The 25,681-nt window shown below is 34.9% G+C and overlaps 1 protein-coding gene across 1 annotated transcript in view; it reads right to left on the bottom strand.

The window, feature by feature from the left end:
* Window positions 1–25,681, bottom strand: part of LOC114331316 (adhesive plaque matrix protein-like) — a 140,377-nt gene that overhangs the window by 5,900 nt on the left and 108,796 nt on the right. The window contains exons 3-5 of the mRNA XM_028280846.2: window positions 19,713–22,612; window positions 18,789–19,063; window positions 8,298–8,422 (exon numbers count right to left, since the gene is read on the bottom strand). Of these exons, the coding sequence (XP_028136647.2) occupies window positions 8,298–8,422; window positions 18,789–19,063; window positions 19,713–22,612 (3,300 nt within the window). The remainder of the gene's footprint in view (window positions 1–8,297; window positions 8,423–18,788; window positions 19,064–19,712; window positions 22,613–25,681) is intronic.

Raw genomic sequence — 25,681 nt, forward strand, 5'->3', positions numbered from 1 at the left:
TGAGAAGACTAGGCCCAAGGCAGATGATCGCAAGGTGGAAGCCGATGCTCCCTATGTTGTGCTGCACAGCTTCTGGATGATGTTGTTTCTGGATTTAAGTTTTTCCGCTGTTCTTGTCAGATGTTCCTTGAATGATAGGGTTCCTTGAATGATAGGGTGTTGAATGATAGGGAAGGGTCACCCCACGGTACTTTGGTGTTTTATTGTAGGCGAGTGTGGTGTTTTCGAACTGAATATTGGGTATTCGTCCTGCAAGCTTGTTATTTAGGTGGAAACTGGAAACCGCTGTTTTCGTAACGTTTGGTTGGAGCCTCCATTTACGGAAATATTTTCCCACTATGTGTAAGGGAGCGTTCAAGTATTACGTAACGCGATTTTTGAAGATTTTTGACCCCCCCTCCCCCCTACGTAACGCACTCTAATGGGCGTTTAACTAATTGCGTAACGCAATTTTTGAAGATTTTCGAGCCCCCCCCTCAACCTGCGTTACGTAATGCTTGAACGGCCCCTAAGTCCGCCGTGAGGATTATTTCTTCTGTTTCTTTAAATGACTTACACCTTGTTGCAATGACCCAGTCATATGCGTAACCAAACTTCCTTGATCTGGTTTCTGGTATATCAGAGATGTACAGGCTAAAGAGAAGAGGAGCAAGGACAGATCCCTGAGGCAGTCCATTCTTCAGTTTCCTTGGGGTACTGATGTCAGATCCCATGACCACTTGAATCGTTCAGTCGGCTAGCATGCTGTTGATTAATCGAGCGGTGGATTTACAGGGGATTGTACGGAGGAGCTTGTATATCATGCCTTCTCTCCAGACTGTATCGTTGGCCGCTGTTAGGTCTATGAATGCGGCTGCAGTTTTAAGTTTTCGCTGGAACCCTGCCTCAATAAATGTGGTAAGTGAAAGAACCTGATCTGCGCAGTTTCTTTTGGGTCGGAAACCTGCCTGATCAACCGGTATTGTTTCAAGCAGCTTTGGGCTAATTCTATTGTAGATAAGGTGCTCTAGAAGCTTAAACGTCACCGATAGTAGGACTATCGGTCTGTAATTCTTAGGGTTGTTATCATTTGGTTTCTCTGGTTTTAATATGGAAATGACCTTCGAGCGTTTGAGTTCCTGTGGTATGATACCGGTCTTCATAATGTCCGTGAATAAGTGGGCTATCCATTCTCTCGCACATTTGCCGCAGTTAATTAAGAATTCGGGATGAATATTGTCAAAACCTGGGGCTTTACCTGGCTTTACATCCTTGAGAGCAATAGTGACTTCTTCGGAAGTGAAGAAAGGGCGGGAGTATTCGGTGTCTGTAGATTGGAATTTTAAAGTTTTGAGCTGTCGTTTTACCTTGGTTGTATGTGGCTTGTTTTTCGGTGCTCTAGATATTGATACCAGATGTGAGGCAATAGTGTTTGGGTTAATTGTTGTTTTGTTCCTTGTTATAGGAGTTCCGCTTCCTAATTTTCTTAATAGCGTCCATGCCAAGAAAGCGAAAAGGACTCTACAATATGCAGTCACATTCCGCCTTACTCGTCTAGGAAATGTTTCAACGAAAGATTGTTCCAATTACTCAAAATCTTAGTAAAGATAACAGTGAAAGACAGTTTATGTTTCTTTTCGATTCAGAGGTGGTCCACCATCCACCATCCCCATAAGGTCGTTTCTGTGTCTTCTTAGGGACACGTATGGGAATGATGGACCTCTGAATCGAAAAGAAACATAAACTGCCTTTCACGCTCAAAAATAAAAATATATTTTATTAAAATTAAAAATTCTAAAACATCATTTCTTTGATTCATATGAGTTGAAGCAATAAAATAGTTTATAATTTTATATTGAGTCCTATAAATAAAAAAAACGTGGTACAGTGGAACCTCGATAAGTCGAATTAATCGGGACCGCGGCCGATCCGGGTTATCGAAAATCCGGGTTAGCCGGAGAATATGGTAAAAATGAATAAAATACGGTATACTTACAGATAAACTCCATTTAGTGCATTCTTTCACGGTTTTTGCTCTAAATTTTAAAGAACCGCTTGGATTGACATGAAATTTGGCGTACGTATAGCTGTCATGTCAAAGAAAAAAAGTGATATTGTCCCGATGTGTGATTTTGCTCTGGGGGTGACTTTCTGAAAAAATATATGTCCAAAATAAGTCCGGAAATGGGTAAACTGACTAATTTTAAGTAACTTTTGTTCTATAGAGCTTCTTCGCCTAGTCAACACTTTTCGAGTTATTTGCGAGTGAATATGTTCATTTTTCAACAAAATAACCACATTTTTAGACGGTTTTTCGCAAATAACTCAAAAAGTAAGTATTTTGTCGAAAGAAACGTTCTTAGCAAAAATATAGCCTATAAAAAAGTAAAAAAAAAATGTGTACGCGTTAGGTCTCTAACGAAATATCCAAAAAATTAAGCACTTTTTGGGGAAAATCCATTATAACTTTATTAAATTGTATAAAAAAAGATTTATTCATGTTTTTACAAAAAGTTTCTAGCAATAAATTTAAGCAAGTTACGCTCAAAATAAAGTTGGTCCCTTTTGTTTTGGCAAAAAAAATTGGGAAGACCACCCCCTAATTAGCAAATTAAAATGAAATTGATCGTTACCGCTCCACAAATTATTTTACTTATGTTGTGTTTATAAGATCTGTAAGTTTCATCGATTCAAAATGCTTATTTTTAAAAAAATTTGGTTTCAAAATAAAATTTTTAAAAATTTTAATTTTGAAAAATATGCTTTTTTTTTCAAAATAACTTAAAAAATTGTTAGAGATACCAAAAATCTCGAAAAATAAAAAAAGTCAGCATTGCTTTTCTGAATATCATGTATTTTTTTGTTTTTCTGTTAGACAAAAATTTATTAAGATTTGGTGTTTCTAAATTTGCATACATTCGTGATCAGTGACTCGTTCAACCCCGTTTAACTACAGCCCTTTCAATAATAAGGACTTTGAACCGATGAAACTTACAGATCATATAAACAATACATACACGAGTCAAGAAACTTAAAGTCGTAACGATTAAGTTCATTTAAGATACTAATTAGGGGATGATTTTCTCGATTTTTTTACCAAAACAACAAGGGACTAACTTTATTTTGAGCGTAACTTGTTTACTTTTAATGCTAGAAATTTTATAAAACAAAAATGAAGCTTTTTTTAAACCCTTTAAATAAGTTGTAATGAGTTTTCCCCGAAATGTGCTTCATTTTTGGTTATTTCACGTTAAAGTATTCCATTTGGAATTTGACGAATATGAACCTATTTGTCATTAGCTATAACTCTGCTTCTACTAGGTATAGAGACGTGATATATACACCATTTTTTTAGTTTTTTACAGGCTATATTTTTGCTAAGCATGTTTTTTCGCCAAAATACTTACTATTTGAGTTATTTGCGAAAAACCGTCTAAAAGCATGGTTATTTTGTTGAAAAAATGAACATATTCACTGCCAAATAACTCGAAAAGTATTGACTTAGTGAAAAAACTCTATAGAACAAAAGTTACTTAAAATTAGCCAGTTTATTTATTTCCTGACTTACTTTGGACTAATACTTTTTCACCCCCAAGAGGGGGCCAGTCCCGGGGCAAAAGCACATATCGGCACAATATCACTTTTTTTCTTTGACCTGTTAGCTATGTGTATGCCAAATTTTATGTCAATCCAAGCGGTTCTGTAAAATTTAGAGGTTTTGCAATATTTTACCGTTGAACGGACTAATTATAATTTCAAGTTAAGTATTTTCTATGGGAAATAAGCCACAATTTTACTAAAAAATGAATTTATTAACGTTTCGAAGCCCAAATCGGGTTTCGTTGTCAAAATACAAAATACTATTGTAAATTGTAAATTATTTTTTATTTTATTGTATATTGTAAATTCATTTTTTAGTAAAATTGTGGCTTATTTCCCATAGAAAATACTTAATTATAAAAATGCCACAAGGAAATAGCTTCAGAACAATATACTTTCAAGAACGTGAAATACATATGCATAATACATCTAAATTACGTACAGTTGTATACAGTATTGTTTATTTCTTGGTAAAAAACTCAGCCAAAATGAAAAAAACTGTTTTGTCTGATGAAAATCGGTCCGGGTTAGCCGGACTTCCTGGTTATCGGAGGCCGACTTATCGGGGTTCCACTGTATAACAAAAAGTTCTTTTTTAAAAGTGCAATTATTTAATAAAATAAATGCCCACTGTTGTTTGTTTCTGTTTAATAAGTACCTACTATACAATTTTCTTCACTCTTCGTACGGCTTAAATAATTAATGGATATACTACTACGATATAAATTATTGATAAATGGGTAGTAACTGGTAAGTATTACTTTTTAAACAATTTTCAGATTAAAAAGAAAAAGATGTATTTATTATAGCAATTAGAACTTAATATTATTTACTACTAATATATTGTTACACAATGCTGTGATGCAAGTTGTTTGTTCTGTTTACAAAAATCAAACTTTCAGATCAGTTCAATCTTTCGATATATCGAAAAAGTAAATAAATAAAAAAAAAGAATAGATGTTTAATTTTAATTTGCGATTATTTTTCTACAATCTTCTTCTGTTCAAATAAATAGGTACCGTCTCGCAATATGAGGTTGGATATCATCACCAACATCTTTCTGTCTACCGTTGCCGCATGTCACCCTGAAGAGGGCCTACGCCTACAGCCCTATTTATCTCATCCAAAGTTAAATGACGTCGTTCGATTATAAAAAACAATATCGTCTTATCTTTATATTACTGAATAGGGAATTGATACCTGATTGAACCAACAAATCTTAAGCTCCAGCTTAGCGCAGTTCAGCTTATAGATAGGGCCTCTTTAAGTCTCACGTATGTTGCATGATAATTTTCTATATGACGAAGAAAAAACAAAATATCTGGAATGGTCAAACAAACAATTTACTCAGGGTCAATATATAACGATAAAAACAACAAAAGAAATCTAATATACATTCGAAGAAGTGGAAAGGTTTGAATACTTAGGAAGTATTTTCATAATTGACTCTAATATCCAAGAAGAAATACACTAAAGCATCAAAATTAACGCACCACCTTAAAAATGGGACATTTTTGATGTCTCGTATTTCCTAAACCTGTTGTCCGATTTGAGTTATTTTTTTAGTATGCTATATAGCTTTATTCTTCAAGAATATCGATCTGGTAAGTGTCACTGTATAGCGGGTGTAACAATGATAGTGTGTTTTTTCCTCAAAGTTTGGAACACTCTGTGGAATATTCTAGCGTATATAAAATATTGAAATTAAAACTCAACTGTAGCCTTAGGCTTCTTAACATTCTGCTTTTCGATTCATTCGCTTATGTGTGATAATAAAAAAGTTACTTACTTTAACAACTAGCCATTTATTTATCAATACAAGGTGTTTCTAAATAAGTGCAACAAACTTTAAGGGGTAATTCTGCATGAAAAAATAATGACCATTTGCTTTATAAACATATGTCCGCAAATGCTTCGTTTCCGAGATACGGGAAGTTGAATTTTTTCTTACAAACTGACGATTTATTTATTGCTATAAAACCGGTTGAAATATGCAAATAAAATTTAGTAATTTTCAAGAGGTAGTTATTGCGCATTTTTTAACATACAATTAAAAACTTTATATTCACCATTGGCGTGCATACTGGTTATATTCTTCTTCTTCTTGCAGTACCGTCTCCTATCGGAGGTTGGCTACCATCACAGCAATCTTAACTTTGTTGGCTGCAGCTCTGAACAACTGTATTGAACGGCACCCATAGCACTCCCTTAAATTTCGCAACCAGGAAATCCTCCTACGTCCCACATTTCTCTTTCCCAAAATGTTTCCTTGGATTATGAGTCTTAGCAGAGAGTACTTTTCTCCTCTCATTATGTGGCCTAGATACTCCAGTTTTTTCGTTTGTTTTTGATGCTAAAGCCTGAGTCAGTGGAATTCAGTAGCTGAGATAGTGGGTTCATTGCTAGGCAGAACCAAAGTGGATTCAAGGGACCCCCTGGAAAAGCCCCCGTTTAATTGGGATATCTTGAGTTTCGATATTGTTTTCGCCATGTATTTGAAGGTGAATTTTTGTCTTCCATTCAGTCATTATATGCTTTAAAAAGGTCACTATATTATCATCGACCTTATATATTTTCAATATATCGATAAGCCATGCATGCGGCACTGAATCAAACGCTTTCTTGTAGTCAATGAAAGCAGTAAAGAGATTTCGTTTTTTGACATATGCCTGGTTAGAAATGACTGAGTCGATAATAAGTTGTTCTTTACAGCCCATGGAACCCTTAGCGCATCCTTTCTGTTGAGGCTCTATGATATTGTTTAGAGCACAGTGTTGGTAGATACGCTGAGCTACACAGGATGTGACCAATTTGTACAATGTAGGTAGACAAGTAATCGGGCGGTACTTGGCTGGATCTTGGGTGTTATTTTGATCCTTCGGTATTAAATAAGTGGTCCCCTTAGTAAGGAATGATGGTATTTCCAGCAGATTAGAAACAACATAATTAATTAAAATTGACAATCGCTCATGAACACTCCAAAACTTCTTTAGCAAGAAGTTTTGGACTTCGTCTGGGCCAGATTTCCAGTTGTGAAGCTCTTTGATAGTATTCGAGACTTCTTCAGTGGTGAAAGGTTCGTAAGGAATATTATTGTAATGTTGACAGTTGTTCGTTATGTTTTCAATCCACCCAGCATTGTTGTTATGAGTAGCTGGCGTTGAAAGTTGGATTCCCCAAAACTCATGAATTTCTTCTTGACTTGGGTATACTTTATTTTCATTTTCTACAGTGGAGTTAAGTTTTCTATAAAACGACTTCTCTGAATGCTCAAAGAGTATGTTGTCGCATTTTCGGTTGTTACTGACTTTGTATCTCCTTAGACGGCCTGAATAAACGGAGAGTTTTTGTTTTAATGTGTCCAGGCAATGTTCAGCTGTGTTATTTTCTGGATCATGCTGTGAGTGTCTCGGAGTATTTCGCATGATTTCTTCAGCTCTTCTAATTAATTTTCTACTCGTTGTTCCTCGAATATATTCCGTTATTTGACCAATATCCCTTTGCAACGATTCAATTTTTCTTTGCAGCCGTTTTTCCCAAGGTGCAATTCTGTCACCAGTCCTTCCGTTGTTAGTACCCCGTCGTGTTCTGATCTTAACGCCCATTACATTAGCAATAGATGTGGCTACACAGTAGATCATCATATGCAAATACTCCAATGTTTGAGCTTCTACGACATAATTGGGTAGGACTCAGTGTTCATAATTTGTAACAGCGCACCTAGTTTATTACAAGAGTTTATTCTTGGTAGCGGTGGTCTGCTAAGTGGGTTTGTTCCACTAAACTCTTGTACGGTTCGTGCCATTTCGTTTAACAGACTATCGTGCAACTCGTTGTTGTTCTCATGTGTGTTCTCAGGTCGAGTTTCTTGTATGGCAGGCTCGGGAATCTGCTCATGTGTTTTGTTAGGGACTTGATCTACAACTAGCTCTTGGTTATTAATTTCCCTTTCGACTTCGCTTTTAATGGCATCGCGTCTAGTCTCGGGGATAAGATTATTTCTGATGATTACCCGGTATTGGTCTGCTACTCGTTGTTCAGGTACTTGAATATTTGGGTACTCCGTGCAAAATTCGGCATACAGTTGTTGTCGGTAGCCGATTGCTTCTTGACTGAGGTTTGTGACCTTATAGTAAAAGCGCAGGATGTTTTCCCATTTCATACGCTGTCTCGGTCGTCCCGCTTGAATGAGCGTCGGCTGATGTTTCAGCGCAGCACCTTCAGCGAGTGGAGCTCTTGTTGTTATTTGGCTCATTTCGTCACGGCTTAACTTTGACGAAGTTCAAGATGCAATCAGCGTGGCAATCCATTGTGGCAAGTTGAAAATTTCGTAAGCTGAGCTTAACTTAAGCTGAGCTGGTCTTAAGCTTAAGATCTGTTGGTGCAACCAAGTATGCAACCTTTCAAATAAGCGATTTGACACGACCCCTATTCTCATTTAAAAATCATCGATTACGTCATCACTCCGAGATGGACGACGTCACTAGTATGATACATAGGTATGCCGAAAAAATTATAATTTAAAAATAAAAACCGACCTGTTTAGTGATCTTTCTTTAAAGTCGTTGGTTTACGAAATAATGAATTTATTCCATTTGGGCTTGTCACACTTTATTTAAAATATAACATCATTATTTATGCAAAATTGTTAGTTCTTTGATTTCTTCCCAATACTCTCTTATAATATAACTATTAAATATCATGAAAATAGTGCTTACCCTAGAATGTCCAACAAATGTTTCAACAGTAGCATTAGCTGGTGGTGTATATGCCGAAATACCCATCAAACCAAAAAGTGGATGAGAAGACGTCGGTTTGATTGTTGTAGGTTGAAGATCATTAACTAAAAGTCAAGCAAATAATCTAAATAATTAGCCTACACTACTAAAATTAGATTATCAGGAATAAGCAATGATTATACGATTTGTTTATAATATATCTCAGAAAATACTTTTTCTGCTTCTTCTGGTGTCATTCCTTTTCGAGATATTCTATTCTGACCCTCTCAACCCAAGGACTCAGACCCTCATCATACGAAATCTTTTTTTCCTTACATCAAATGCCACTGACAAAATCGACAAAATTCTAAATCAAAAGGAATAAAGATAATATTATTTATCGCCCAACAAAAACTTTCATCCCTTTACAACACGGATTTTATTAAATTATTTGTGCTGATTTCCCCCCGATCTTACATAGGCCAAACCAATAATAAAATCTAAAATATTATTTATGAACATTCCATTTCTATGTGCAATTCCGATTAAATTTCAGCTCTAGGTCAACATCATCTTCACACAGGTCACAAAATTGATGTTGTAGACTCTATAGAACCACAGCAACTACAGCAACTATGACAGTCGAATGGGAAAATAAAACGAACAAAACTAATCCCATAGCAATCCCATCGGAGAAGAAAGGATGAAAAATGAACATGAGTAAAACAAAAATTATGACAAATACAAATGACATAATAAATATAAATATAAGAAACGTAAAACGTAAAAATATAAGTATAAAAGACGTAAATATTGAGGTTGTTGCCGAATCAGATTGTTGCAGAACCAAACAGTTAAAGTACAAAAGAAGAATCAGATTGGCGTGGGTAGCATTTGGAAAGTTAAGATGGATACTAAAAAGCACAAAGATACAACAGTACCTAAAAACCTGTGTATTTGATCAGTGCATCCTTCCTATTCTGACGTATCGTTTAAAAACATGGACATTAACAAACCTCAACATAAACAAAAGAGAAATAACTCAAAGAAAAGTGGAAAGATTCATGTTGGGAATAAAATTGCCAGACAGAAAATCAAACAAATGGATAAGAGAAAAAACAAAAGTAAAAAATGTAACAGAACTTATAACAGGGTTAAAGTGGAGATTTGCGGGCCACAATGTGAGACAGGAAGATAAAAGGTGGAATGCTGAAATACAAATTTCAAGACCATAGACAGGAAGAAGAGGAAGACCACAGATGCGATGGAAGGACGATATTGTAAGAGCTGCAGGAACTCACTGGAAAAGCGCAGACAAGGACAGACAAATATGAAACAATTTGGGGAAGGTCTATCTCCAAAGTTGGATAGAAATGGGGGCTAAAGAAGAAGAAGCATAGCATACATTTATTTAACCTGCTCTACAGGCCTTGGAGGCCTAGGGCTGTACAACTTAACAATAACAATTTTACATAATACAAATGACAATATGTACTAATGTCTTATATTTGTTATATAATTTGATTTAATGTCTCTGTAAAAATTGTTGCACTATGTTTCTCCACTGTATCCTGTTTTTCGCTTTCTTTTTCCAGTCTGTAATTTCCATCGATCCTATATCTTCTTGAAACTTTTCGTGCCATCTTTTTCTTGGTCTACCTCTTCTCCTTGTCCCAACTGGTCTTCTTAGTAATATCTTCTTTGGCATTCTTGACCTATCCATCCTCTTGACATGACCTGCCCACCTGATTCTTTGTGCCTTTGTGTATCTTGTTATAGTTGGTTCCTTGTAAAGCATCCTCAATTCTTGATTAGTTCTTCTTTGCCAACCATCTGCCGTATTTTTTCCCCCGAAAATAGTCCTCAGTACCTTGCGTTCCCATCTCTCTATCATTTCTTCTTCTGTTTTGTTTAGTACCCATGTTTCACATCCGTAGGTGACTGTTGCTCTTATTACAGTTTGGTATATTCTAATTTTCGTCTTTCTTGATAGGTAATTTGACTTTAATAATTTTTTTAAACTGCCGACCTTTCGGTTATCTTTAGCTATCCTGTGCTTTAGTTCGTTTTGCTCGTGTCCTTTTTCATCTATAATGGCACCTAGATATGTAAAGTGATTTACTCGTTTAAATTTATATTCTTTTCCATCGAACGCTGTTAACTTTAGCATATCTACAGGTTCTCTTTCTGTGTTGCCTAGCACCATATACTTCGTCTTTTCTTCATTTATTTCTAGGCCGAATTTTTTTGCCTCTCTGACTAATCTTCTCATGATTTTATTTAATTCGGTATTAGTTTTTGCTAGCAGTGCAAGGTCGTCGGCGTAGGCCATGCATTGATGTTCGTTACGGTAGATCGTTTCTTGTGTTTCTATTCTGCTGTTCCTTACAATTGTTTCCAAAACTAGGTTAAATAACACAGTTGATAGAGGGTCACCTTGTCTAAGTCCTTTTTTGACTATAAACTCTTCCGATTTGTGACTGTTCCACACTATTTCGTTAGATGTCATATTTAAGATAATTCTTATTAACTTGATTCGTTTTTCTGGTATTTCCATTTGCCGTAGGGCTTCGTACATTTTTTTTCTATTAATTTTGTCATAGGCCTGCTTAAAATCTATGAATAGTGCATATAAAACCATTTTATGTTCGTAGCAGCTTGTTTGGATTTCTTTTATGTTAAATATTTGCTCTGTCGTCGATCTATTGTTTCTAAATCCTGCTTGGTATTCTCCTATTAGTTTCTCTGCGTATACCTCTAATCTTTCTCTTACAATCCTAGCAAATATTTTATAGCACACGTCCAGCAAAGCAATACTCCTGTAATTTTGCACCATCGTTGCATCCCCTTTTTTATGTAATGGGATTATCCAGGCTCTGGCCCACTCTTCAGGCATCTTTTCTTCTTTCCATGTAAGTCTTATCAGTTCATACACCTTTTCTAGTAGTTTTCTTCCCCCCGCTTTCAGCATTTCTGCACTTATTTCATTTGGACCTGGACTTTTATTGTTTTTCAATTTGCTTACAACTCTTTTTCAATTTGCACTTCATCTTTGGTTGGTTCGGCTATTCTTATATCTGCACCCTCTGTTCTGTCTTCGTCCTCTCCCTGATCTTCATCATCACTGTTTAGTAACGTTTCGAAATACATTTTCCATTCTTTCATAACTTTTCCCGGCTCACTTACTAGCTCTCCTTCTATGGTCTTTACGTAGCTTGTTTTGCTTTGGTAACCTTTTTCTACTTTTTTTACCTCTTGATAAAATGATCTTATTTCATTATTTTAAATTTTTCTTCTATCTCCTGCAACTTTTTTTCATTGAATTCTCTCTTTTTCCTTCTGCAACTTTTCTTTAACTGTTTTCGTACGTGGTTATACTCTTCTCTGTTTTTGTCATTAGGGTTGGTCAACATACGTATTCTTAACTTTTTCTTCTCTTCTGACAGCTCTACACACTCCCTATCAAACCACTCCTTAGTTCTTGTCTGTTTTTTAATTCTGGGTATCAATTTTCTGCTTACTTCTTTTGTAATGTGTTTTATTTGTTCCCATCTTTCTTCTACATCTGTGGCTTCATTCTTTGTTTCCAAAAACAATTTTTCTATTTCTTCTTGATACTTTTGCCTGGTTGTTTCTTTTTTCAGTTCAGCTACTTCGTATGATTTTGTTATTTTTGCATCCTTTTTTACAACTATTTTTTCTTCTACTTAGCATCCATGCATTTCTATAAATCAGGAATTATGCGAGAAGCCATAAAGATTGAAAAATGGCCGAATTTTCTTAATAAAAGAGATTACGCCACACGGTTGCCTTACCAGATGGACTGATGACATCAAGCGAATGGCTGGTCACGAATAGACGCAAAAAAACGATGAGCAGAAATGAATGAACACATCTAAGGGAGGCTTACATCCGACGATGCATAGAATCCCAGGCAACCAAGTGACGTCAATAACGTCGAGGAAACGTCAGTTTTTGGTTGAATATATACACGTGTTTGAACATTACGTAATCAACACCTATAGACTTGGAATCTCCCCGAACCCAATCATAAATAGAGGGTTGTTTTGAATGTAGATATAATAAAGCTGTTATATTCATTATAAGATAAACAAATTTAAGATTGTAACTGTTGCACTACAAACTTTATTTTGTTACTTCTAACTAAACTTTATTATTTCAAACAGCATGTGTAATTAATTAAAAATAATAATAAAACCTCATTCACATCGAGCATTTTTGTTTATTAATTACGAATTCCTTTTAATTTTAAGTTTATTGTATACAAAAGTTTGTTTTTATCTATTGAGGCAGTACGAAGTCTGCCGGGTCAGCTAGTTTGTTAATAAATTATTTATTAGTTTGTATGTTGTTTCAGTTTTGACACAGTAAGTATACCTACCTATAGAAAAAGTGAAAATTCTATAATGTTGCATTGAGGGTATTTTAATTTGATTGTAATTTGCATTTTATAAAGTCTTTCTTGGTTTTACTTTTAGCCTATAAGCTAAATTTAAAACAGTTAAATGAAAAATTGCAATACCAACAATGTCCATACGAATAATTATTATTGTGTATTTTTAAAACCATAAAATGAAAAATAATCTAAAAAACGACATAAAAACTACGTTTTTGATATCACGTATCTAAAACGTGATAAAAATGACGTCAGTTATGGTGGGATATATTCACGTGACTTTCGACGTTCGAGAAAACGTGATGAACTGAAGTGGTTTGGTGATAATTATGACGTCTTTTTAAAGTTTTTGAAACGTTATTTGGTTGCCTGGGATAGCTGTTAAAGATGATGATAGCCGGTGTAGAACTGACATCTTCCAAAGATAGTGAAAAAGTACGTAGTTCACACAATAAAACAGCCAAAAGAGGAAGAATATAATATAGTAAAATACAGTAAGCGCCACGCTACTAGACACATGGGGAGGTACCTAATTGCTATGCTTATGGGCTAATCCGGTCCGTTCTCAGATGTGACTTTCATGCCTGTCGTGTTATTGTCAAGAAACTATTAAAAATATTTGTTTTTCCATACAAAAAATACATTAATTAATTGTATGTATTGTTACTCTGCTTTAATAGTAGTTATTTATGATATAAGTGTTAAAAGTACACGTTTAAGGCACGCATGTGAAAGTTTGCAGAATGCGCGATAGCGAGTTCTGCAATTCACATGAGTGCCTTAAAAATGTACTTTTTAACACGCATATCATACAAAATTTTTTCTACAAACGTAAGTACAGGACAATATCTACAAAAACTTTTACTTGAACTTGACTGACATTCCAATTTTATATTTTTCTGACATTACATCAAAATTGCATATACGGTCAATACGAACTGCAGTGCCTTAAAAATATTTTTTCTACAACCACTATACAAAATGCACTTTTCTGCACAGTTTTATGTTAGCAAACTTGATATTTACTCACAGTATAAGATATTTGACATTAGTGTGCAGAAAAGTGACGTTTCTGTGCCGCAAAGTGACGTTTCTGTGCCGCAATAGTACATTGTTTACCGGGTAGGAAAAGCTTAACATTCCTGGACGACTGTGAAGATTGCTAAGTCGAGGCGCAAGCCGAGACTTAGCAACACAGAGTCCAGGAATGTGGCTTTTCCTACGAGGTAAACATACTATTTTTCCGCAAATCGTTTAAAATTCGACAGATATTGATTGATTTAAAAAAAACGCGATAATTTTATTCCCAAATAAATGGTGCTTTGAAATTCCTAATAAAATTACTTGGGTTACTATGGAAACGTATTGAGGTTGAATTGTCAAACTTGACGCTTATAAATTTAATTGCTGGTGTTCTCGAAAGTAAAATGATAAGTGATGATGAAATTTCCATTCCTGGGACTCCTCCAGAGCTGGTTGAAGCAGTGAATACTGCTTCGTTAGAATTATTGCCAAAGAAATCAAGAGAAAAGTACGAAAATGCATACAGACGTTTTATGGATTATCGCATGAGTAAAAATACGAGTTCTTTCTCAGAAAATGTTGTAATGGCATACTTCCTAGACCTTTGTTTAAAGATGAAATCTTCAACATTATGGGCCAATTATTCAATGCTGAAGTATTCAATGCCAATTTATTTCAATGCCAATTTTTTTCAAATGCCAAGTATTTTCTATCATTTATGTAGAACACTAACAACTGTACGGAAATATCATTTCCTTACAGTAAGGAAATGACATTTCCTTACAGTAAGGAAGTCCTGACTTTTTCTTCAAGAAATTTTGACAGGAATGTCAAAATTTCCTGGCGATTTGCGGAAAAGTTCTTTTCTGCACAGTTGACTACCTCATTCTGAGTAACGTTATATTCTGTTTACATCCGTGGTTAAACTTTAGACAAATATATAACCTATAAGACAATTATTATATTTAACTATAGCATAGAAACTAAATTATGGATGTTACAACTGTTTTATTTTACAATTTTATTCTTATTAAACATTTTATAATTATCAAATAACCAATAAGGATTTAGCAACATCTGCAAGAGACGTCGAATGAAGTAGGTTTTGTGTAAATCCGTGACTGTATAAATACAACGTCAATAATGTGTACCTAATAATTTTTTAAAATAGTTTAAATTTAAACAAATTAAGGCAGTGCATTAATTTTTTAACTGATTTCTGTGCAATTTATTTGGGTATAAGGAATTTAAATTGATTAGTATTAATTAAATACAGTTTAAAATTTATCACATAGGTACCTATTATAATTAATCTTCGTTTGGAAATTGTGATTTTTATTTTTAGGAAAAACTGTGCTTGTAGAAAAAGTATAGTGTGTAACACGTGCAGAAAGGTAATTTCTCACTCGTTTGAATTGCGGCACTCGCTTGCGCTCGTACCGCAACTTTTCAAACTCGTGAGAAATTAGTACCTTTCTGCACTTGTTGCACAATATACTATTAAAGCACTAGTGCCTTAAAGTATCATTTTTAACGCTCGTATGGAGTGCTAAAAATTGCATTTTTGACACGGTTGTAGAAAAAATAACTTTATTCAAACATCAAGAATATTACAATATTTTAAAACTTTTACAACTTTAACACAATGACAACTATAAATAAACGTCAAATACAGCTGTTCTATTAACTGTTAACTTTCTATGTTAATATTCCGTTTCTATACATTTTCTGACGTTTTAACGTCGTTAGACATAAAAGAACAATTCACCGAAAAATTAGACAGTGATGATAAAGATATAGACGAAATAAACAACATACTTACAGCAACGATGGTTACATCAGGAAAAGAAATAGCAAAAAAGGATGTTAAAAAGGACAACTATGTATCAGAAGAAACAAAGAAGCTTATGGATAAAAGAAGAAAGCTTGTCGAAGAAGGCAAAAGGAAATCTATAGAATATGTAGAAATCAATAAGACAATAAGCAAAATGATAAAAGAAACTAAGAGAAAAGAACAAGAAATAAAAATAGAAGAAGTAATACAGAACAACAAGAATATGAAATGCTTAAGACCGAAACTCGGCAGATTTGAAATAAACAAAATAAAAGACGTAAACGGAGTAGAAACAAACATTAAAGACGACATCATAAATATAATCCAACATTTCTACTCAGAGTTATATAAAACAAAAAAGGAACCATCAGAAGAAATAAAAACCCAACTTAAGTCGAAAATAAAAAATGTCAATTCAGAATTACAGCCAGAAATAAGCAAATCAGAAATAAAGAAGGCATTGAAAGAAATGAAAAACAACAAATCGACTGGAAAAGATGGAATAACTACAGAGATGCTGAAATATGGTGGAAAAGTGGTAATTGATACTCTCTATTCCCTTTTTAACAAAATATTAAAAGAAAAAAGAATCCCAAACAACTGGAAGGAATCCGTAACCATTATCTTACACAAGAAAGGGGACAAAGCAGATATAAAAAACTACCGTCCTATAACACTCCTCAATGTAATGTATAAACTCCTAACAAAAATTTTAACCAACAGATTGACGACAAAATTCGACGGATACCAATCGAAAGAACAAGCTGGTTTTAGAAAGGGATTTAGCACAAGTGATCATTTATTAAGTATGAAAATCCTTATAGAACGAGCAAATGAATACAACATCCCTCTATATGTAGCGTTCATAGATTTCGAAAAGGCTTTTGACAGTGTCGAACATTGGGCAGTGAAAAGTTCTTTGATTAACAGCAGAATTGACCACAGATATACAGACCTAATAGCCAATATACAGGGTGTCCCGAAAAGATTGGTCATAAATTATACCACAGATTCTGGGATCAAAAATAGGTTGATTGAACCTCACTTACCTATATACAATAGTGCACACAAAAAAAGTTACAACCCTTTGAAGTTACAAAATGAAAATCGATTTTATTTCATATATCGAAAACTCTCAGAGATTTTTTATTGAAAATTGACATGTGGCATTTTTACGACAGCAATATCTTAAAAAAAAAATGAAGTAAAATTTGTGCACCCCATACAAATTTTATGGGGGTTTTGTTCCCTTAAACCCCCCCAAACTTATGTGTACGTTCCAATTACATTATTATTGTGGCACTATTAGTTAAACACACTATTTTTAAAACTTTTTTGCCTCTTAGTACTTTTTCGATAAGCCAGTGTTTATCGAGATATTTTGAATATTTGTCGAATCCACCACATATTTGTATATGGTTAAGTACGGTTATAGAGACCTGTTAATAATCTGAAAATTTATTTATAATTTACATTTTTAGGTATATTTTGAAAAAGAAGCTACATCTCGAAAAAGGTGACTTATGAACAAAAGACTAACAGACAAAAGTTTTAAAAACACTGTGTTTAACTAATGGTACCACAATAATAGTTTAATTGGAACGTACACAAACATTAGGGGGGTTTAAAGGAACAAAACCCCCATAAAATTTTTACGTAAATATATCGAAAAAGAAGCCGCATCTCAATAAAAACTGGCTTATCGAAAAAATACTAAGAGGCAAAAAAGTTTTAAAAATGTTGTGTTTAACTAATGGTACCACAATAATGAATTAATTGGAACGTACACACAAGTTTGGGGGGGTTTAAGGGAACAAAATCCCCATTAATTTTTTATGGGGTGGACAAATTTCACTATAATTTTGTTTTAAGATGTTCCTGACATAAGAATTATACATGTCCATTTTCAATAAAAAATCTCTAATAGTTTTCGATATATTGAAAAAAATCGATTTTCATTTTGTAACTTCAAAGGGCTGTAACTTTTTTTGTGAGCACATTTGTACTAAGGTAAGTTAGGTTCAATCGAACTATTTTTGACCCCAAAATGTGTGGTATAATTTATGACCATTCTTTTCGGGACACCCTGTATATAAAGATGCCACAACAACAATTAAAGTATACGAAGGAACACAATCAATTCAAATAAATAGAGGCGTAAGACAGGGTGACACAATATCACCGAAACTTTTCAATCAGGTTCTGGAAGATATCTTTAAAAGATTAGAATGGGAAGAAAAAGGTATAAAAATTTGTGGACAACGCTTGAACCATCTAAGGTACGCCGATGACATCGTATTGATAACCGATAAAAAAGAAGAATTGTTTGAAATGATGAAAGAACTGGACATAGAAGCCGGAAAGATAGGCCTTAATATGAATTACAGCAAGACCAAAATCATAACAAATACAGATGAGGACATCACAATGAGGATCGGACAAGATGAAATAGAACAAGTTCACGATTATATATATCTGGGTCAAATTATAAAACTTAACAAGGAAAACCAAACAGCAGAGATCAAAAGACGAGTTAGACTGGCATGGGCGGCATTTGGAAAACTAAGCTACATCCTTAAAAACAAAAGATATCCACAACATCTTAAGACCAAGGTATACAATCAATGCGTACTCCCTGTTCTCACTTATGGTTCACAAACGTGGACGTTTACAAAAGCAAACATGGACAAGATCATAAAGACGCAAAGAGCAATGGAAAGGCAAATGTTGCACATAAAACTATTGGATAAAAAGAGAAACGAGTGGATAAGAGAGAAAACCAAAGTTAGGGATGTTAGACAAGAAGTTGCAAAGTTGAAATGGAGATTTGCCGGACACACTATAAGACAAAAGGAAGACCGATGGAACAAAATTCTCATAAATTGGAGACCGTGGCAATATAAACGAAGCAGAGGAAGACCACAAATGAGATGGGCAGATGATGTCAAGAAGCACGTTGGCTCTAGGTGGATAACTGTAGCGACAGACAGAGAAGAATGGAAAAGGATTGGGGAGGCCTATGTCCAAAGATGGACCGAAGAAGGCTAATTAGATAGATAGAAATTAGATAGACATAAAAGTAAATAGTGCAACAAGAGTACAGTCCAGGACTGTATTAGCCGAATGTTCTCGTGTATCTAGTAGCGTGGCGGTTACTGTGTATTTAAATAATGATTTAAACCCAAAAAACAATTACTACTGGATACGTAATACTTACTCAAATGTGGCCATTCACTGTACACAACTTTAACACTAGTCTTTTTGTCTTTCTGCATCTTTTCTCGGGATTCTTTGTTCTGTGGTTCTATTCTGATGGAAAACTTACGAGCGTCTAGAGTGATGTTGTTATTGGTGCCGTTTTGTACTTTTGGAGCCATACTCCAGGATATAGCTGGGCTAGCAGTTACAAAGCTGTAGGCTTGGGGGGTAACTACGTAAACTTTTTCTTTGGTGTATGGAGAGACAGTAACATAGGCTGATTTCCACGAAGATCTAAAAATAAAAAAACTTTAACATCAAAGTAAAAACTAAAAATTAATAAACATTTTCATTTCGTTGCAAAACGAATCCATTCAGCTCGTTCAGAAGTCGCTATAAGCACTGACCGGTTTCAAAATATGTTAGTTTCTCATCAGAGAATGCATATGTAGCTATCTCTGAACAAATTAAAATAATTCAGGCCTACTAGCCTCGAACTGCAACTAACGAAATGGCATGGGTGTCTTAGCGACATCTACTAGAAACACGTCAAAGCTTTCAATCTAATAAAATATAAAATAATATTAAATTAAACACCTCATTGGGACCATTTTTTTGTTACATCTCCGTGGCTTCTATAAATGCAAGCCTAACAAGCCTAGCAAGCTGGAGCAAGTAAAGATGAGGGAATTCTACAATATGCAATTCACAGCTCACCTGTCCGGTGCGGAAAATTCCAATGAAAAATGGACTCTTATACTCAAATAGGAGTAAAATAATAGAAATAAAAATGAATAAACATTTTCGTTCCGTTGGAAAACGAAACCAAAGCCGTCTTATATTTCAGTTCGTTCAGAGAGCCATTCAGTTTAATAAGAAGAAGAATGTACTCTATAAGATCATGTCATGTATTGGTCATTGTTATAAAAAAAAACTTTCTTACCTTTGATAATCAGTCAGTAAATGTCCCTTCGCAGTTGTAGCCACCGCGGTGGTACTTTCTGGCAAAGGCGACTCAGCAGCTACAATCAAGTTACTTTCAATGTCCGTATGAGCTGAGAATGTTTCTTTTCTGGAAGATTCTGCTAAATGGTGGTCAAATATATCATTTGAAGCAGTTGTGGCGTCGTTGTTAGCTTTTGTTGTAAAATAATCACCAGGAATCTGTTTTGGAGGCACAGATTTCTCTTCATTTTTTCCCGCAGAAAATGACTGGTGTGTCCAGTGGTCAATATTTTTTTGCAAGGAAATTACATCGTATGGAAGTTTGACTGGATCCTGTGGATTTCTAGTGTTAGCTCCGAGAAGATCTTTAATATTGTATACAGCAGTACTGGATGAAGAGAACGGCTTTCCAGAAACTTTGGTTAATTTGGTAGTTTGTATGTCGTTTAAATATTTGGACCAATCAGACTGCTCTGTTGGCATAGGTGGTGTATAAACAGGTACCAACGTTGAATAGCTTTCAAGGAAGTTCCTGTAGGCATTCTGATGATTACCAATTTTGTTATTTGTATAGGGAATAATAATTTGTTTCGGTTTTTGCGTACTGGGTTGTGGTGGCCATGTTGGTTTAAAATGAGCAGGTGGTGGTAGCATCGAACTGGGAATTGATGGAGGCTGGAATTTAGGCACCCAGTCATTATAATCCAGAGTAGGTCCCTTAAATGTACTATTTTGATACTGTATTCTACTTTTGTCATCTCCGACTAATCCATTGTTGATTAAAAAGTTTTTAATTAATTCTTCATTGCTTTCGGTTTTACCCGTAGGTGTAACAGCACTAAACGTGTTAAGAGTGGGCACAAATACATCTTTATCGTTATTTCTTTTGACCTGAAAACCATTTGGACTAGCGACTGTACTGTTAATATTACTAGCAGCAGTGTTTGTGTCATCAACAACTATTGGATTTTCGCTAAGTTTAAAAGGTTTAATATGATTAGGACTTGTACCTTGATCTTTTCCTGGAGAATAATGAGTTTTAGCAATTCGATTATATGTTATTGGTTCTGGATAATTTTGGTTTGGTTGTTCAACTACTTGAAGTTCAATGAGAGGCGATTGTACTACTTTAATAGGGTGCTCGATACTGGCAACAAAGTCTGCTACTTTTACACTCTGTTGCACTTGAACACTATCTACAGGTTTTTGTTGGTTTTTGTGGAAATTTCTAAATTCATATCTTGGTGGGACCGGCATAGGGCTCAAATTTGGAAAATGTTGATTTACGTATGCCTGCGAATTATCACTGTCTCCGCTCGGAGCTGGTAATGAGTCAAATGGTATGTTATGAGTATCAATAGAATCTCCAGTAACTGGATTACCATAGCTATCAGAAGGATATGGTGGTGGAATACGTCCAGATTCCAGAGGTATGTTAGAAAATCCAGAAGGGAAATTATCACTCAAGCCCGTACTTTGTGGTGCTGATGGTCCTATATTTGGATTAAACGAATTTTGAGCATTATGTTGATTTAAAAACGCATCAGGCACTTTTGATCCCACTGAAGAAAATGGAGATGTACTTTGAGGAGGAACAAAACTTTGACTGATAGAATCCTGAGTGGAAAAACTGTTCGGGACTGGCTGCAAAATTGTAGACTGACTAGTTTGAGTTGGCGGAGCTAAAAATTCAGGAGGTGGACCATATTGTGAATTTGGTGGACCATACTGAACATTTGGTGGTCCGTACTGTGAATTTGGTGGTCCATACTGTGAACTTGGTGGTCCATACTGTGTATTTGGTGGGCCATACTGTTCATTTGGTGCTCCATACTGCACATTTGGTATAGCTTGCTCAGGAATATTTGGGGTACCGTACGACTGAGCTGGAGCTGAATTATAATTAGGTTTAGGCAGTCCGTAGTTGGGTTTTGGAGGACCATAGTCGCGTTTGGGATTAAACGGTCTGCCTGGATTTAATGGAGATGAGTATATATCTTTTGGTGGAGGAGGATACCAACCACTAAAGGAAGGCCTAGATATATCTTTGGGAGGTTGGCCATAAAATTCCTTAGGCGGTGGCCTGAAGATATTTTTTGGGGGAGAACTAAATCCATTTTTAGATGGAATGTAAAGTAGTGATGGCATTTTAAAGTTAATAGGAGGAGGTAACATGTAATCTGCTATAAATATATCTCCTGGTGGAATGTAATTATTTTGTTGTGGTATTGATGGCAAAGGCAGATCGTAAGTGGGATTTGGTTTAGGAGGAATATATACAGGTTGTGGGGCTCCATATGTAGGATTTGGAGGACTATATTCTTGCTTTGGAGGTCCGTATTCCGGTTTAGGAGGTCCATACTCAGGTTTTGGTGGTCCATACTCAGGTTTTGGTGGTCCATACTCAGGTTTTGGTGGTCCATACTCAGGTTTTGGTGGACCATATTCCGGTTTTGGTGGACCATATTGCGGTTGGGGTGCTCCATATAATCCCGAAGGAGCATTTGGTAAAAAATTACTTAAACTAGGACTAGAAATACTATTATGGTATACATTATTGCGGATATTACTATGGCCTGCAATAGGAATCCAAGGCTCTAGATTGCAGGGAGTGCAATCTTTATCGTCTTGGTTATTTGGAGGGGGTAAATACTGATATTTTCCAAAGCCTCCTTCTGCTGTGGTTTGATCTTTTTTGGAATTTCCGAATGGAAATATCCATGATGCTACTTTAGAAAGAAAAGATGGCTCTTCCTTTTTAATTAAATAAGGTTCCGATTTTTGTAATATTAACTTATCCGGAGGTTTCAATTCTCTTATGGTCCTGTCTTCCGCTGTCTTTTGGACGTCTTCGCATTTTGTACAAATCACAATCCAAAAAATGAGAGGGAAGAGAAACTGAAACAAAAATACACACATTATTATATAATTTATTTTAAGTTAAAATGTATTTTTTAAATATTTTCAAGGGGGATGGGAATGGTTATTAATAAATAACCTATAAGAACCGTTTTATAAAAATGTGTTTATTTCATTGCTTTATATTGGTTATTTTTTAAAGATTTTAATTTCCAATTGTGTACTAAGATTATTATTATACCGGGAATATTCTACCTAGATTAATATACTACTGGGAATATTTTAGATTGTTTCTGTTTATTTACAACAATTTTCCTAGTTTTGACAACGGTCACATTGAAGAAAATGAACCATAATAAACTTCTGGTTTTGCATTTAATTACCAGAGAACGGCAGTTCTCGCCAGTGGCGCACAACACCTCTACATGCGACACTATATATACACACGAAATTTTCGATTTTCTAAACCTGACTGAATTGAAAATTGAGACAAATCCCATCTTAAAGTTTAGGGGAAAACTCGTCGATCCATATGTTACTTCTCCATTTTGGTCCAAGAAGGGTGTGGATTTTACGGCCCTTCCCAATTGGGGTCTGTTTTTCGTTCTCGTTCCCAAAACTTAAAAGTCCGACCTTTGCGGCCTCTGATAGCACAGATCATTATCTTTCCAACGCATGTTTAATTTTGAATATCGGTTATACCATTCAAAAGTTAACGAGCTCAGAAGTAGGACTCAATTTTTATTTAAACATGGGAAAATGTTTGTGGATAAATATACAGGGTGTCTAGAAACTCTACCGACAAACGAAGAAAGGAGATTACTCAGATAATTTTAAGACAATTTAGCCAAATTCACCTAGTCCCAAAATGGTTCCTAAGGGAGATAGAGCTCTTTGAAGATGGCGTCTTGTAATTAGTTTTTCTTAAATACCTCCAGAACGCTTCTAGTTAGAAAAACGAAAATTGGTACGCATATTTATCTTCTATAGATAAATCGGTACCATCCATTGTGAATTTCTAGTACCGTTCATAGGCGTCCATTTTGGGTGTGGCAACGTTATTTTATCGCATAACTTTTTTTCTTTAAAATTGGAAGCATCTTTGACTCAAGAATATTAAATTGTGAGGTATTCTAGTACTAAAATGTACTCTTACTTTTAGTCGGTAGGACACATGGTTTTCTAGAAAAATCGATTTGAAAATTTTTCGTCTCCTGAATTTGAAAAAAAAAATAAAAAAAAATTCAAAAATCTATGTATCTTACCAACTTAAAGCAAGAGTAACTTTTAGTACTAGAATACCTCATAATTTAATAATCTAGTGTCAAAAATGCTTAAAGATTAAAGACAAAAAAGTTATGCGATAAAATACCCGTTGACCTACCCAAAACCGACGCATATGACTGATACTAGAAATTCGCAATTAATGAAATCGATTCGTCTCTGAAATATAATTAAACGTACAAGTTTTCGTTTTTCCAAATAGTTTTTTTTAATTTTTTTTTTTAAATCCAGAAAACGAAAAATTTTCAAATTGATTTTTCTAGAAAACGGTGTATCCTATCGACTTAAAGCAAGGGTACCTTTTAGTACTGGAATACCTCACAATTTAATAATCCAGAGTCAAAAATGCTTAAAAATTAAAGACAAAAAAGTTATGCTATACAGTGACCGTTGCCCTACCCAAAACGGACGCCTATGGCCGCTACTAGAAATTTGCAATGTATGGAATAGATTAACCTCTGGAAGGTACATAGGTGTACCAATTTTTGATTTTCTAAATGGAAGCGTTTCAGAGGCATTTAAGAAAAACTAATTACCAGACGCCATCTTCAAATACAGTGGAACCTCGATAAGTCGGATTAATCGGGACCGCGGCCGATCCGGGTTATTGAAAATCCGGGTTAGCAGAAGAATATGGTAAAAATTAATAAAATACGGTACTCTTACAGATAAACTATACAACTATACAACTATATAAGATATAATTGCCAAAAAAATGAAATGCTTATGTTCAGTACATCTAAATTACGTACAGTTGTATACATTATTGTTTATTTCTTGGTAAAAAAACTCAGTCAAAGTGAAAACATTTTTATCTTCTCTGATGAAAATCGATCCGGGTTAGCCGGACTTCCGGGTTATTGGAGGCCGACTTATCGAGGTTCCACTGTAGCTCTAGCTCCCTTAGGAAGCATTTTCGGACTGGGTGAACTGGGTTAAATTATCTTAAAATTATCTGAGGAATCTCCCGTCTTTGTTTGTCGCTAGAGTTTCTGGACACCCTGTATATGTATGTATGTATGTATGTATGTATGTATGTATGTATGTATGTATGTATGTATGTATGTGGTATGTATGTATGTATGTATGTATGTATGTATGTATGTATGTGGAAAAATTTTACCGATCTGAATTTTTTTTCTATGTTTCAAGAGGGTGTGAGGGGCGATTCAGACCCGGTGTAATTTTTGACTTCTGACTACCCGTAAGCCAGCTATAGGGCTAGGTAGATACAAAATGTCAATTTTCTTGGGCGTATATATCTTAGGTTCAAGGAGAGACAGGAAATTCGTAAATACACCAAATCAATAGGGTTGAGTTAATCTTTCAAATGGTGCCTAAGCAATCAAGCTCAGACATACACACGGCTCAGTATAGCCGAAAAACTGAAAAACTAAACTTTGAAAATTTTGGTTTTTCGACAATTACACAAAATTTCAACGTACGAATTGTGCCAATAACTGAGCGTTTGTAGAAGGACTCTAGACAAATCTAACGGTGTTTATCTCATATCCGGGAAAATTCGAATTTTTAAGTTATAGGCTTCATAAATATAATCAGATCTATTTCCAATGGGAAAAACGCTTTTTCAAGCTCAATAATAATTCCTGTAATAGCTTTAGTTTTCATACTTGACCTTAGATGCATCAGATACTACTTGTCAATACGTTTCAAACCCATGTCTAGTGATCAAAACCGGTTAAATCGTTTAGAAGATATTAAGCTACAAAAGTATAATCCAATTAACGATTATTCCCGAAATGGTATATGTAGTTGTAGTGGTTAAGACGCTAAATTTGATCTGCAACGGGCAATCCGAGTTCA

The sequence above is a fragment of the Diabrotica virgifera genome, chromosome 1 (genome assembly GCF_917563875.1).
Source record: "Diabrotica virgifera virgifera chromosome 1, PGI_DIABVI_V3a".
Taxonomy (NCBI): Eukaryota; Metazoa; Arthropoda; class Insecta; order Coleoptera; family Chrysomelidae; genus Diabrotica; species Diabrotica virgifera.